The 16,406-nt window shown below is 40.8% G+C and overlaps 1 protein-coding gene across 2 annotated transcripts in view; it reads left to right on the top strand.

The window, feature by feature from the left end:
• Positions 1-16,406, top strand: part of LOC119041968 (nuclear body protein SP140-like protein) — a 45,956-nt gene that overhangs the window by 14,313 nt on the left and 15,237 nt on the right. For both annotated transcript variants that reach the window (XM_037135499.2, XM_037135500.2), the window contains exons 6-10: positions 1,687-1,776; positions 3,094-3,147; positions 3,789-3,881; positions 14,135-14,188; positions 15,423-15,524. In XM_037135499.2, the coding sequence (XP_036991394.2) occupies positions 1,687-1,776; positions 3,094-3,147; positions 3,789-3,881; positions 14,135-14,188; positions 15,423-15,524 (393 nt within the window). The remainder of the gene's footprint in view (positions 1-1,686; positions 1,777-3,093; positions 3,148-3,788; positions 3,882-14,134; positions 14,189-15,422; positions 15,525-16,406) is intronic.

The following is a 16,406-nucleotide window of genomic DNA, read 5'->3' as shown; positions in this document are numbered from 1 at the left end:
GCAGGGAGACCCTGGGACACACATCAGGAGGAGCTCTGTCTCAGTACCTCCTTGACTCCTGGGTACCTCCTCTGTTTCACACTAGACCCTGCTGAGCCTGGGAAACTGATAAATATGAAGAGAAGTAAGTACAAATGCAGCAAGATACTGAGGGAAATAAATATCAATAAATAGAAAAAATAGGGAGACATGAAGAGAACTATATCAAGAATGAGTAAAGAACAATGAATGAAGCACTGGTAGAGAGAGGACCAAGCATTGTCTGATTGGAGGACACAGTTTCCACAAAGAGGGCACAAAAGGATGATTCTAATATCATTGAGAAGGTAAGGTGTCCACAACACCACATGTCCCAGGGAAATAGGCCTGTCTTCTGAATAGTAGAACCAAAATAAACACAAAAACCTGGGGTTAAAGAGGCTCCAAGGAAGGACAGAGCTGAGCAGCAGGAAAGGCGAGGGTTAGGGAGCTCTCTCTGCAGTGGGATTCCAGGGAGAAGGGCTTCATTACAGTGAGGGTGTCTCTCCATTTGGGGAGACAAATGTAATTCTTCATTAATTGTAATTTGCTCCAGGAGCAGAGCTACCCCACTGTGGAAACCAAATCAATTTTTGCTCTGTAGATCCAGTGGATATAATGAAGGACAAGCCTTTATTATATTTTTAATGACATTTTTAAAATTCAGGACATGAATGGGAAGCCCAAGCAAAGACTGAATATAACCAGGCATCTGACATAATAGATAAGGCTGACTGAAAGAGTGTGTGAATCTTGGTACAGACAAGGGTCTGCGACACATCATAGGACCCATAGAGGCAGTTCTACTGGCCTTGGTGACAAATAGAAAGGGGAGGGAATGAGCAGTTCACAAATATCTAAAACAGAACAGGTAAATTTACATACTGGGGACAGAGAGTATATTTCTGTATTCAGAGAGAGGAAGGTATTAGGGTAAGAGTTAAAGAAAAGGGAAATAATTCAGAGATCCAAGATATTCGTGAAAGGGGATGAAAAAAAAGCTAAACATGAAGACAAGGAGAGATATAAAGAGAAAATTTCACCTTCACGTGAAACAGGCACAACTAGCAAAATTGGGCTGAACCAAGAGGAAAGTGAAGAAAGAGACTTTGCTTGGGGTGGTGGGTTCACAATGCAGTGTTCAGATGATGTTTTATTGAGCTGCACACTTGAAACTTGTATAGTTTTGTGACACAACATCAGCCCGATCAATCCATTTAAAAATAATAAATAATATTAAAAAATATATAGTTTGATTCCATTTTTAAAATTAGGCTTTACGTGTACTTCTTTCAGATCTATCTTTCTAGATTAATAGATATTTAGATATGTTGGAATGATAAAAAATGAAAGAGGTAAAATGAGGTAGGAGGTAATAGGAGAGTGAAGAAGAGAAGAATGAGGGAGGGGATAAGAGGTAGAGTGAGGGTGGAGGTGGGGAGCAGAGTGACTTGTGGGGTTGAGAAGAGCTGCAGCATGGGCACAGCTGCCCTCTCACAACCTTCTGTGTAGGACTTGGAGCAACCTGCAGGTCACACACCTTAGGGCACAGACCCCAGGAATCTCAGTAGCTTCTAGGTCTTCCCAGTGATGTCTTTAAGGGGGTTTTCTGTCTGTGGGCTCCTTGGTGCCATCCTGAAACACTAAAAGGTTTGCTCCTCTGTGTAGTGATCAGCAGTGAGGCCTCCACAAGATTTAACGATGGAGACATGCCTGCTCTCCCCCAAGCCTCCACCTCAGCACTGACAAGGGAACCTGGTAAGGTGGTTGGGGCTCAAGCCTTGGGCTGCAGGAGTATGAAATTAATTTTGCTACTGAATTAAGACCTGTTGACATATTGATGGCACTATAAGGGGTAAGAGGTAGAAGAGGGGAAGAGAGACAAGTGGAGGAAGGTAAGGCTCAAACAGAGCAGAGGGACCCCTTGCTGGTGACTGGTCTTTGCTCTCAGGACAGGGAAAGGACCACTAACCTACCAAGCAGGTGACTTAGAGGGCAGACCAGGTGGCCTATGTACAGGTTATGATACACTTGGGTTTTCAAGAAAGATGTTTCCAAGTTTTATTAGGGAATTTCCTGCTGAATTGGTTCCTTGGTCACACACTGAGACACCTGAAGAATCCTGTCTTTGTGCAATGATCGATAACCTTGACTCCTTCCAATCAAGTAAAAGAGAAGAGACCCAAGAAGCCACATGCTTATGATTCTGAACTGCACCAGATGAGAATACTAAGATTGTATTTCTGGGCAACAAAAATCCAGAGTCTAAATTCAGAGCTCTGTATCCCTGATGAATCTTACTCTGACAATCTTTGTGTACATTGATTTGATTACTTCTATGGCATTTTGAGCATCTAACTTCTTTGACTCTATTGGAAAATAGGAGTAAGCAAGAGGCATTATAAACTGTGATTTAATTAGATGAGCCCAATCAATTGATACATTAAAAATGTAGCGATAATACACTACACTAGTAAATGAGTCTTAGTACACATTCTCATATCTATTAATGCTAAAGGGTTGAAATAATATACTTAGTTTCTACAAACATGCTTCATATTCTGTAGAGCAGAGTGAGCACAGAATTTCTGTATTTGTTGACAACATGTCATTAGTACTAAACTTAAAATATCTTCAAAGAATAAGTTGTGCTGATATTTAATTATTAATGGAAAAATTGGCTCAGACCAACACTCCCAAATCCAAATGATACTTAAACTATTGGCTTAAATTTTGATTTTTCAAAGGGCTTTTGTAAATAAAGGTTCATTTTGTTTTCACAAAAACCTTAGCAGGGTGGTAGGGTACCTAGGTTATCCCATCATTACAGATGGGGACACTGGAGATAGTAATGTTTGAAGGTCATTTACAAATTCACATATAAAAGTACAGGGGAGAGCTGGGCAGGATTCCAGCATTAGGACCCTGGGTATCAGAACTAGGTTGAGTTGCAGGAAAGAGGAAAATGCTCATCTCAACATTGAGATTATCACAAACCCGATCTGCTGTGTGAGTTGTTATAGAATTTGTAAGACTGATGCAACAAATAACTGTTTTCTCCCTTTTACTTTATAGAGCATATGGACGTAATAAAGTCACATACACCTGGAAGCATACATTACAAAAGAGGTAAGAGCAAATAAGAACTTTTCATGGTTACAGATGAACAGTGTTTTCTACAAAAGATCCCCCTAATTCTTTACTGTATCCTTTATAGTAAAATCCAAATTTGCTTTAATTTAAGATAGTTCACATTTTAACTTTTTTGTTAATTAGGCTAATACCTGTGTCAAATAAACCCCAAAGAGGTCAATGAGTTGAACACAATAGAATTTAGAAGGGGAAGGGCAGGGCTCTATTTTACAAAGTCATTTTGGGAGGCTGCCAAATGACAGATCTGCTTTCTTTAATAGAAGAGTAAAGATTTGTAAGACCACCTTGGGAAAGAAGCAGAGCTAATAATTAACACAGTTACAGACACAAACACAAATCCATGAAGTTACATGTAAAGGAAGGAAGAGAATGCAATGCAGAATGCAGAGGGCCAAGAGAATGCAGAGGAGCCCAATGAGAGAGAAGTATCTCCACCCCAGGCTCAGGGGACAGTGATGATAAAGTATTGACCTACAGGTCCTGTGAATACAAAAGGCAGATAATGGGGGTTTGAGGGAGGGACAAACTATCCCTGGGTTTTCAGAGCTTCCCAACTTTTTCCTTTGAGTTCCTTGTCACACACCGAGGCCTTCAAAGGACATTTGTTCCTTCTGCAGTGAGAAGTCCTGAAGGGTCTTCAGGGTTCAGTGAAGAGGACAAGTGCCCAGAAGGCGGAAGCTCTGCAGTGAGAAGTGGTGCTGACCAGGAGGGTAAGGACCACCATTGCTGGGCTCCAGGACAGCAGGAGCCTGAGGTCAGGGCTCCTGTTCCTCTGAGCACAGCTCACCTGTGGGAGCCCAGTCCTGCCTTGTTCTCATGTGGCCACTGTGAAGACTGCAAAGAACAAAATTAACTAACAAACAAAATAGAAACAGACTCATAGATATAGAGAAAAAAATGACAGGTGTCAGAAAGGAGGGGGGAAGTTGGCTGGGTAAAGGGAGTAATTTATAAAAAGCTCATATGTACACACAGACAACAGTATGAGGAAAGATAGGCTGGAGAGGTAAAAGAAGGTAAAGGGGAGATAAATAGTGATGGAAGACTTATCTTGGGGTTGTGAACACATAATACAGTATCAGTAGGCAGGCAATGTATTATAGAATTGCACACTTGAAACCTCTACAATTTTATCAAAAAGTGTTACGCCCATAAATTTAACAAAAATTAAAAAAATAAAAGTAAATAAAACTGCAAAGAAAGAAATCACTTACATTCAGGCTTAACAAGATGGCTCTGGCAGGACAGCAGGGTGCCCTTACTTACTTCATGCTTGGAGGCATATCATCCCCCCAAGTACTGGATCACCTAGTAATGGTCACGTACTCAGCACCTGTTCTGTACAGAACAGAGAAAGTTGGACAGTCATCTATTGGTCAGTTGTCACAAAACTGTTCAAAATTCAACAGAGTCTAATTATTTTTTGTTATTAACACAAGGAAAAGCTGTTGGTTATGACTATCACATTCTATTTATAGCTTTTGACAGATGACTGTCAACATAACATTGGCCAATACAGTGATATTTGAACATGGCTTTGCAAAACAATAACAACAACAACAACAACAAATATATATATACCTAGTTATATTTATTTATTTATTTTTTTATCTTTTTTTAAAAATTTTATTTAGTTATTTTTCAAGTACAGTTTTTTGTCTATTTTTCCCATCCCAGCCTCCCCTGCCCCTTGCTCCCCACCTCCCTCCCATTTCCTCCCCCCCTTAGTTCTCGTCCCTGTGTCCTTCCTATTTGTTCCTCCAAATCCCTCCCCCCTTTTCCCCTTAACTTCCCTTCCTTCTCCCCTCTGGTCACTATCCCCTTGTTCTCTATTTCAGTGTCTTTGTTTTTTGGGTTTTTTTTTTTCTGCTTACTTGTTTGTTTTGTTGTTTAGCTTCCTGTTAAAGGTGAGATCATATGGTATTTGTCTTTCAGCACCTGGCCTATTTCACTCAGCATAATGCTTTCCAGTTCCATCCATGTTGTTGCAAAGGGTAGTAGCTCCTTCTTTCTCTCTGCAGCATAGAATTCCATTGTGTATATGTACCACAATTTTTTGATCCATTCATTTACTGATGGGCACCTAGGTTGCTTCCAACTCTTGGCTATTGTAAATTGTGCTGCTATGAACATTGTGGTGCATAGGTTCTTTGATATTGATGTTTTAGGATTCTTAGGATATAATCCTAGCAGTGGAATTGCTGGGTCAAAAGGCAGGTCGATTTTTATTTTTCTGAGAAAAATCCATACTGTTTTCCATAATGGTTGTACCAGTCTGCACTCCCACCAACAGTGAACTAAGGACCCCGTTTCCCCACAACCCCTCCAACATTTGTTGTTTGTTGCTTTGTTTATGATAGCCATCCTGACTGGTGTAAAGTGATATCTCATTGTGGTTTTAATTTGCATCTCTCTGATAGCTAATGATATTGAGCATCTCTTCATGTGTCTCTGAATGTTCTGTATGTCCTCCTTGGAGAAGTGTTTGTTCAAGTCCTTTTCCCATTTTCTAATTGGGTTGGGTGTCTTCTTAGAGTGGAGTCGTGTAAGTTCTTTGTATATTTTAGAGATTAAACCTTTGTCTGAGGTATCATTGGCAAATATGTTTTCCCATACAGTTGGTTGTCTTGCTAATTTAATACTGTTTTCTTTAGCCACGCAGAAGCTTTTTATTTTGATGAGATCCCATTTGTTTATTCTTTCCTTTACATTCCTTGCTCTAGGGGACATATCAGTAAAGAAGTTGCTGCGTGAAATATCTGAGATTTTCTTGCCAATGTTCTCCTCTAGGACTTTAATGGTGTTATGACTTACATTTAAGTCTTTTATCCACCTTGAATTTATTTTGGTGTATGGTGTAAGTCTGTGCTCAAGTTTCATTTTTTTGCATGTAGCTGTCCAGTTCTCCCAGCACCATTTGTTGAAGAGGCTATCTTTACTCCATTTTATGTTACTGCCCCCTTTGTCGAATATTAATTGACTGTAGAGAGTTGGGTTGATTTCTGGGCTCTCTGTTCTGTTCCATTGGTCTATGTGCCTGTTTTTATGCCAGTACCAGGCTGTTTTGATTACAGTGGCCTTGTAATACAGTTTGATATCAGGTATTGTGATCCCCCCTACTTTGTTCTTCTTTCTCAAAAGAGCAGCTGCTATTTGAGCTCGTTTATGGTTCCATATAAATTTTCGAAGTGTTTGTTCTATGTCTGTGAAATATGCCATTGGTACTTTAATAGGTATTGCATTGAATCTGTATATTGCTTTGGGTAGTATGGACATTTTGATAATGTTAATTCTTCCAATCCATGAACAAGGTATATGTTTCCATTTGTTTGTGCCTTCCTTGATTTCGTTCTTCAGGGCTGTGTAGTTTTCTGCATACAGGTTTTTTACCTCCTTGGTTAGGTTTATTCCCAGATATTTTATTTTTCTTTTTGCTATATCAAATGGGATTTTTCTCTTTATTTCTGCTTCTGCTGATTCACTGTTGGTATACAAAAATGCCTTTGATTTCTGGATATTGACTTTATAACCAGCTGTTTTGCCAAACTCATCAATTAGTTTGAGGAGTTTTTGGGTAGAGTCTATAGGATTTTCCATGTACACTATCATGTCATCTGCAAACAGTGACAATTTTGTTTCCTCCTTTCCTATTTGGATGCCTTTTATTTCCTTTTCTTGCCTGATCGCTGTGGCTAAAACTTCCAATACTATATTGAATAGAAGTGGTGAAAGTGGACAACCTTGTCTTGTTCCTGATCTTAGTGGGAAAGCTTTTAGTTTTTTCCCGTTGAGTATGATATTGGCTGTAGGTCTCTCATATATGGCCTTTATTATTTTGAGAAATGCTCCTTGTATTCCCACTTTGCTGAGTGTTTTTATCATAAATGGGTGTTGTACCTTATCGAAAGCTTTTTCTGCATCTATTGATATGATCATGTGATTTTTGTCTTTGCTTTTGTTTATATGATGTATTACATTTACTGATTTGCGAATATTGAACCATCCTTGCATTCCTGGGATGAATCCTACTTGATCATGGTGTATGATCTTTTTGATATGTTGTTGGATGCGATTTGCCAATATTTTGTTGAGGATTTTAGCATCTATGTTCATCAGCGATATTGGCCTGAAGTTTTCTTTCTTTGTTGTGTCTCTATCTGGTTTTGGAATTAAGATGATGCTGGCTTCATAAAAAGAATTTGGGAGTTTTCCATTCTTCTGAATTTTTTGAAATAGTCTGTGGAGAATAGGGGTTAGCTCTTCCTTAAATGCTTTGTAGAATTCTCCTGTGAAACCATCTGGTCCGGGGCTTTTGTGTGATGGGAGTTTTTTTGATTACTGCTTCAATTTCTTTTGCTGTTATTGGTGAATTTAGATTTTCTGCTTCTTTTTCACTGAGTTTTGGAAGATTGTATTTTTCTAGAAATGTGTCCATTTCCCCCAGGTTTTCAAATTTCTTGGCATACAGTTCTTCATAGTAATTTCTTACAATCTCTTCTATTTCTGTGGTATCAGTTGTAATCTCTCCTTTTTCATTTCTGATTGTGTTTATTTGTGTCCTCTCTCTTCTTTTCTTGATGAGCCTACTTAAAGACTTGTCTATTTTGTTTATCTTCTCAAAGAACCAACTCCTGGATTCATTGATCCTTAAAATTGTGCTTTTAGTTTCTATGTCATTTAATTCTGCTCTAATCTTGGTTATTTCCTTCCTTCTGCTTGCTCTGGGCTGTCTTTGTTGTTGTTCCTCAAGTTCTTGCAGGCGTATGGTTAGGTTGTTTGTTTGAAATGTTTCTATATTCTTTAGGTAGGCCTGTATTGCTATAAACTTCCCTCTCAGGACTGCCTTCACTGTGTCCCATAAGTTTTGGGTTGTTGTGCGATCATTTTCATTTGTTTCCAGAAATGTTTTGATTTCTTCCCTAATTTCATTCTTGACCCATTCATTGTTTAATAGCATACCATTCAGTCTCCATGTTTTGGGGTGCTTTGGGTTTTTTCTTTGGGGTTGGTTTCTAGTTTCAGTGCCTTGTGGTCAGAGAAGATGCTTGGTATGATTTCAATTTTCTTGAATTTGTTGAGGCTCCTTTTGTGTCCTATCATGTGGTCTATCTTTGAGAATGTTCCATGTACATTTGAAAAGAATGTGTATTTAGCTTCTTTGGGATGAAGGGCTCTATATATATCAGTTAAGTCCATTTCATCTAGGGTGTTGTTTAATGCCACAATATCTTTTTTGATAATTTGTTTGGAAGATCTGTCCATTTTTGATAGTGGGGTGTTCAAATCCCCTACTATAATTGTGTTGCTGTCAATATCTTTCTTGAAGTCCTCTAAGATTTTCTTGATATATTTGGGTGCTCCTATGTTTGGTGCATATATGTTTACAATGTTAATGTCTTCTTGGTGGATTCTTCCCTTGAGTATAATGAAATGACCTTCTGGGTCTCTCTTTACAGCCTTTTTTTTGAAGTCTATTTTGTCTGATATGAGAATTGCTACCCCAGCTTTTTTTTTCTTGTCCGTTTGCTTGGAAAACTTGTTTCCAGCCTTTCACTTTTAGTCTGTGATGGTCTTTTGTCCTGAGGTGAGTCTCTTGTAGGCAGCATATGTGTGGGTCATGCTTTCTTATCCATTGAGCTATTCTGTGTCTTTTGATTGGAGAATTTAATCCATTTACGTTTAAGGTTATTATTGATAGGTACTTATTCATTGCCATTTTTGTACCTGTGTTCCTCTCTGTCTCCCTCTTATCCTTCCTTCCCTTAAAGCAGTCCTTTTAGTATTTCTTGTAGAGCTGGTTTGGTGGAGGCATATTCTTTTAGACTTCTTTTGTCTTGGAAGCTCTTTATTTGGCCTTCTATCTTGATTGAGAGCCTTGCTGGGTAAAGTAGCCTTGGTTGTAGGCCTCTGGTTCTCATTACTTGAAATATTTCTTGCCATTCTCTTCTTGCTTGAAGTGTTTCCATTGAGAAGTCGGTAGCTAACCTTATTGGGGCTCCCTTGTATGTTATTTCTTTTTTCTCCCTTGCTGCCTTTAAGATTCTCTCTTTGTCTTGGAATTTTGCCATTTTGATGATGATGTGTCTTGAGGTGGGCCTCCTTGGGTTCCTCTTGATTGGGACTCTCTGTGATTCCTGGATTTGTGAGACTTTTTCTCTTATCAAATTAGGAAAATTTTCTCTCATTACTCGTTCAAATACGTTTTCTATTCCTTGTTCTTCTTCTTCTCCTTCTGGTATTCCTATTATTCGTATATTATTACGTTTCATATTGTCTTGCATTTCTCTTAATCCCTCTTCATTCTTTCTGAGCCTCTTTTCATTTTCTTGCTCTTTCTGTGAGATGCTTTCTACCCTGTCCTCCAACTCACTAATCCTATCCTCCGCTTCATCTATCCTACTTTGGAAACTTTCTACTGTGTACTTCAATTCGGAAATTGTATTCTTCATTTCCTCTTGTCTCTTGCTGATGGTTTCCATTTCCTTTTTGATGTTGCTGTAGTTTGCAGAGAGATCATTATAATTTCCCTGTAGTTTCTGGTAGCTCACTGTGAGCTCTTTGAGCTCTTTGAACTTCGTAATAACCAGTGCTTTGAATTCACTGTCTGATAGTTGATCAGCGTCTATTTCATCTAACATTCTTTCTGAAGTTTCTGCTTTTTCTTTCATTTGGGGATTGTTTCTTTGTCTTCCCATTGTTTTAGACTCTTCTTGTTAGTCTCTGCTTCCAAAATTGATCTGTTCTGAAACACTGGTTTTATGGTGTAAACTTCTGTGGTATGTTCCTTGTGAAGTTCAGTGGTACAGACTCCTTGAAGTTTCTTGATGTTCTTCGTCTCCACCTACACTCACGCTGGTCCTCACACTGGTCTCTGCGTTGGTCGCCTACCACTGCTGAATGTCCCGGCTCTAGTAGCCGCCTCCTCAAGCACCCAGGCCCGTTACTAGGGCAGTGGCACAGAGGCTGGGAATGTCCTGGCTCCCGTATCTGGCTCTCTCTGCCGCCCAGGGCCGTCACAGGGGCTTGGAGTGTCCCAGTTTCCGTACCTGACTCCCCGGCGTCTAGTCCTGTCTCTATGGCAGTGGCACAGAGGCTTAGAAAGTCCCAACTCCCGTACCTGATTCCCCAGTGTCCAATCCCCTTGCTATGGCAGCAGCACAGGGGTTGTGACCCTCCCAGTTCCCGTAGAGGGATCCTCTGCCACCCCGGGCTGTCTCAGGGGTTTGGAGTGTCCAGGCTTCCGTACCTGACTCCCCGACGTCCAGCCCCGTCGCTATGGCAGCGGCACAGGATTTGAGAGCTTCCCGGCTCCCGTAGCTGTCTCCTCAGCTGCGTCACAGGGGTTTGGAGAGTCCTGGCTTCCGTACCTGACTCCCCGGCGTCCAGTCCCGTGGCTATGGCAGCGGCACAGGATTTGAGAGCTTCCTGGCTCCCTAGCTGGCTCCTCAGCTGCATCACAGGGGTTTGGAGTGTCCGGGCTTCCGTACCTGGCTCCCCGGCGTCCAGTCTCGTCGCTATGGCAGCGACACAGGATTTGAGAGCTTCCCGGCTCCCGTAGCTGGCTCCTCAGGGTCCAGGCCTGTCTCTATGGCGGCGTCACAGGGGCCTTTGGTGTCCCAGCTCCTGCAACTGACCCTTCCGTTGCCCAGGCTAGTAGCTATGGCATCGGCACAAGGGTGTCCCCGCTCTGGTTCCTGACTCCTCTGTCTCCCAGGACCGTCACAGGGGCTTGGAGTGTCCGGCTTCCGTACCTGAGGCCCCGGCTCCCAGGCCTGTTGCTCTGGCGGCAGTACAGGGGCCGCGTGAGACCCAGCTCCAGTAGCTGACTCTGCTGCCGTCTGGTGTTTCAGCGTCGGTCACAATCTCTGGTCTTTTAATTTCATAAATGCTGGGTAACCGATGGTTTATTGTGCTGTTTTTCCATAGATCTGCCAGGATTTTCACCCATGAGTACAGGAGCTAGTATCCGCTCCATCTTACTCCGTCGCCATCTTCCCACCTAGTTATATTTAAAAGAACCTAAAAGTTAGGCCAGATAACTGGTGGGTAACCATCAGTTTGCTCTCTGTATCTATGAGTTTTTAAGGATCTTTATACATCACATGTAAATTTACCAAAAGAAGCAGAAATAACAGTCTGGACTCCTAGAAAACATCCAAAATCCTTTATTCAAAACCTCTGAAACCACATTCAAATAATGTTTTATTGTTTTTAAATTTTTAAAAATGTATTGTGTTGATTATGCTGTTACAGTTCTCCTATTTCCCCCCTTCATTCCCCTCCACCCTGCACACTCTCTCCCACCCACATTCCCCCCTTTACTTCATGCCCATGTGTCTTAAGTTCTTTAGAGTTTATATTTCCCATACTATTCTTGCCCTCTCCCTGTCTATTCTATACCTACCATCTATGCTACTTATTCTTTGTACCTTTTCCCCCTCTCTTCTCCTCCCACTCCCCTGTTGCTAATCCTCCATGTGGTCTCCATTTCTGTGGTTCTGTTCCTGTTCTAGTTGTTTGCTTAGTTTGTTTTTGTTTTAGGTGTGGCTGTTAATAATTGTGAGTTTGCTGTCATTTTACTGTACATGTTTTTTATCTTCTTTTTCTTAGATAAGTCCCTTTAACATTTCATAAAATAAGGGCTTGGTGATGATGAACTCCTTTAACTTGACCTTATCTGAGAAGCGCTTTATCTGTTCTTCCATTCTAAATGAAAGCTTTGCTGGATAGACCAATCTCGGATGTAGGTCTTTGGATTTCATGACTTGGAATACTTCTTTCCAGCCCCTTCTTGCCTGTAAGGTCTCTTTTGAGAAGTCAGCTGACAGTCTGATTGAAAGTCCTTTGTAAGTAACCGTCTCTTTTTCTCTTGTTGCTTCTAGAATTCTCTCCTTCATTTTAATCTCAGGTGATGTAATTATGATGTGCCTTGGTGTGTTCCTCCTTGGGCCCACCTTTCAGGACTCTCTGAGCTTCCTGGACTTCCTGGAAGTCTATTTGCTTTGCCAGATTGGGGAAGTTCTCCTTTATTATTTGTTCAAATAAATTTTCCACTTTTTGCTCTTCCTCTTCCCCTTCTGGTACCCATATAATTTGGATATTTAAGGATGTCCTGGAGGTTCCTAAGCCTCTAATCATTTTTTTGAATTCTTGTTTCTTCATTCTCTTTTGTTTGGTTGTTTCTTTCTTCCTTCTGGTCCACTCCATTGATCTGAGTCCCAGCTTTCTTCCCATCACTATTGGTTCCTTGTACATTTTCCTTCATTTCACTTAGCATAGCCTTCATTTTTTCATCTAATTTGTGACCAAATTTGACCAATTCTGTGAGCATCCTGATCACCAGTGCTTTAAACTGTGTATTTGATAGGTTGGCTATCTTTTGGTTGCTTTAGTTGTATTATTTCTGGAGCTTTGATCTGTTCTTCTGTTTCTAACATTTTTTTTTGTCTTGTCACACCTGTTAAATAGTGAGGGGCAGAGCCTTAGGTGTTCACCAAGGCAGGGCAACCCAGATTGCTGGGTTGTGATGCTGTATGTGGGGGCTTGGAATAATGGTGTTTACTTGGCTCTCTGTCACACCCTTCCGCTGCTTCCCCCAAGCAAACTGGGCCCTTCTGATGCTGGCTCCCAGGTGGGTGGGCTTGTGTATGTCCTAGGACTCTGTGGGTCTCACAAAGATCTCTCCTGTGAGGCTGGGAGTCTCTCCCTGCACATCAATTCCCACAGGTGTTTTCAATCAGTGTTTTGAGGCTTTATTTCCTGGCACTGGGACCCTGGGTTCTGAGGTCTGTCTCCCTCCCCAGTTATCTGCATGGGAATGTGGGACCACCCAGTCAGCCAGCCACCTTCACACTTGCTCCCTTGCTGGGTCTGCCTCTTTCCACCCCCATGCCTGGGTTCTTCCAACTGCTGCCTGGGTGTCTAGGTTCTGCCCACCACCATCTTGCACACCCAGGGTGCCTTGTGCGCCCCATGTCACCGCTTCTTGTGCTGTGACCCTCTCTGCTAGGCTGCCCGACTCCGCCCTGCCTACCAGTCTAGATGAATGTGTCTATTTCAGCTCCTTGGCTGTCTGATGCCCATACAGTTCAATTTTCTGTCAGTTCTGGTTGTTATTTTGTTTCTAAAGTTTTGTTGTCCTTATTTGGTTGTGTGCAGAGGCACAGTGTGTCTACCTATGCATCCATCTTAGCCAGAAGTATTGTTTTATTGTTTTAGAGAGATGCTGTGGTTTATGTCCTATTTGTTACAAAAGACCCCAATAACATTTAGGGCAGAATCTCATTCTCAAATACATTAATGTTTTTATAAAATATGTGAACTCACATGAGGTGTGATCTATAAAAATTTTAGATGGATTAATGGCAGCTAAGTGCAAATTCACTTCCAAGTTAGTTAGCTCAAAACCTATGAAAATAATGTTTGTTTTCAAAACTTTTAACATTCTGTATAAGAGCTAGAGGACTGTGGGTCTTTGCTTCATTTCATAATGATCTCTTTCCTTCGGATGAGAAGAGAAAGAAATAATCATCACCACATCTTTATGTTCTAAATCCTTCAACAATGTGAGGAGTTATAAGTTTTACAGATTGTTTGGTTATAGAGTACTGGCTGCATTTTCCTTTGCTTCCAAACCCTGAGGACATTGAGAACAATTAATGTAGTCGCTCTCCTCTTAGGGGACCCAGCTGACATCTCATGAAAATCTTAAGACCTGGACAGGATGGAAAACCTGTTACTATTCCTGCATAAACTGTAGTACAGAGGTATTTAAGATGTTTTTTAAAGTTCTGGACTCCTACTTCTCAAATAAGTAGGTTTTTAGTTTTCTTTAGAAGAAAGGGAGAAATACGAAATCAGATATCCAATAAACTTAAGCACCTGCATCATTTATTAATTATCCTAAATGTGTAACTTTTACTTATTCATTTCTGTTTTCTCACTACCACTTGTTATTTTTTAGGTCCTGTGGATCTTGGAAAATCCCTTACTTCACAAAAGGCCAAGAAAAAAAGATGTAAGAATGAATAAGATTTTACTTGGTTTTAATGTGAGAAATGAGTTTTAAATACCAGAGTTTCATCATTATTATTATTTATAACATTGTAGTAGGTGGAACCAAGTCTCCTCAAAGACGTCCATGTTATAATCCCTGGGACCTGTAATCTGTTATCTCACATGACAAATGAACTTTGCAGATCTGATTAAACCAGGGACCTTGAGATGGGGGAGATTATCTTGGATCACCTGGATGGCCCCAATACACTCCCACAGGCCTTAAAAAGTGGGGAGCCTTTCTTGGCTGTGGAGAGAGGACGAAGTGACTCTGGAGGAACAGTCAGAGAGGCACTATATCACTGGCTCTGCAAATGGAGAAAGGACTAGGTAATATGGGGGACCTTAAGAAGCAGGAAAAATAAAGAAAACAGATTGTCCCCTACAGCCTCCAGAAAGGAATGCGAGTCTGCTAAAAACTTGATTTTAGCACCCTGAGGCAGTGCTAGAATTCTAAATGAAATTGATTAGATAACAAATACACATTGTTTTAAGCCATTATTTGTAATAAATAGGGCAACATATGGAAATAATAGAGACTTTGGTTCTTATAAGTGCCTTGTGGCTATAAAACATCCCTAAAAATGTGTCAGTGCCTTTGGACAGTGGCCAGAGCCACTGGAGTATTTTAAGGAGGATGATAGAAAAAGCCTAGGTTGCCTTGAGCTGCTTGGGAGTAAAAATGTGGATGCTGAAAACCTAGAGAGGACTCAGGAGAAGGGAAGATTATGGGAGAGAAAACCTGTGTTGTCTCAGAGAATACATAAATCATCAGAATGGCACAAATGTGCAAAGCTACATGTAAAGGAAGAAAGAGAATGCAGTGAAGAATGTGGAGAGCCAAGAGAATGCAGAGCAGCCTACTGAGAGTGAAATTTCTTTGCCAGGGCAGCAGCTGTATGTGTCACCATCACTTAAGAATCAGGGGTCTGACTACATGGGGAGCTAAGACAGTTATACTGATGCCTGGTGTCTCTGCTAAAGCGTTCTGATTGTGGGGAGTTTGAGAGGTGAAATCAAGGTAGACATTCTGTGGTTATGTATCAAAAATACCACTGAAAGACTCTGAAACTGTGGAGATTTGTGGAATAAAGTTTTCTAAGTACCCCTATGACTTTATAGAAATGACCTCAACATAGGAGAAAGTTGTACATGTCCAATTGTGAAATGAGACAGAATGAAAAAATCTCTTTCAGGCTCAAAAAAGCATGAAGAATTTGTGGATTTTCACTCTGAAATACTTCCTGTGACCTGTGGAGAGATGAAAGGCATGTTACATAAGAAGAAGTTGGAAGAAGGTGAGTTTAATGGTGTACTTTAATTTGTAATATTTATTCAAAGGGATCACAAGAATTGATGGAATTATCCATGTGAATTAACCATTATTCAAGAAATTGAGGGCCCACTGTGGCTTGAAAGAAGAAGGAAGGGATCCTTAAGATAATATTTTTACAGGTTAAGAAGTGGTGGATATTAAGTGCTCACCCCCATGTGGCAGCACTTGTGAGGTTGCCCAAAAAATCAAAGAGAAGTGCAGGATCGTCCGTCTACGGGTGGAAAATACTGCGTTTTCCACTTTGAATCAGATATAACAGGGAAGAGGCCCTCAGCCTGCAAGTTCATCTCCTGTATCCCATCTGGGTAATCACCACCAGGACAGAGTGTTAGATGCAGTGAGGAGACCACAGAGTTTAGAATCAGAAAACCTGATCCCAGCCTCAGCTCTGCTGAGAGTGACAGTATGAAGACTGGGACCTTCCTGAGCCTGAAACTTCCCATCTAAGACATGGGTAATAATTACAAACCGGCCTCCTGCTGTGACTTTGAGAGTTAGTTTACATAATGAATATAACATGTTTGGTGATTTTAACATTAGAAAGCTTGTCAATAATTGTCTATTGTGATGAACTTAATAGGAGATTTCACTTTAAATGGATAGTGAAAACCAATTAATATAATTGTCTGCATCAAAACTATGTTTTTAAACAGCTTAACGGAGATATAACTCATACAATTCACCACTTAGAGCAGGGGTGTCAAACTCATTTTCACCAGGGGCCACACCAGCCTTGTGGTTGCCTTCAAAGGGCCGAATGTAATATTAGGACTGTATAAATGAAACTGCTCCTTAACAGTTAAGCAAGAGCTCAGCGCTGTGGCCCAGTAGAAACAAGGTGCCA

The sequence above is a fragment of the Artibeus jamaicensis genome, unplaced genomic scaffold (genome assembly GCF_021234435.1).
Source record: "Artibeus jamaicensis isolate MK-2021 breed Jamaican fruit bat unplaced genomic scaffold, CSHL_Jam_final contig_1015, whole genome shotgun sequence".
In the NCBI taxonomy this organism is placed as follows: Eukaryota; Metazoa; Chordata; class Mammalia; order Chiroptera; family Phyllostomidae; genus Artibeus; species Artibeus jamaicensis.
This window is presented reverse-complemented; position numbering and strand designations above follow the sequence as displayed.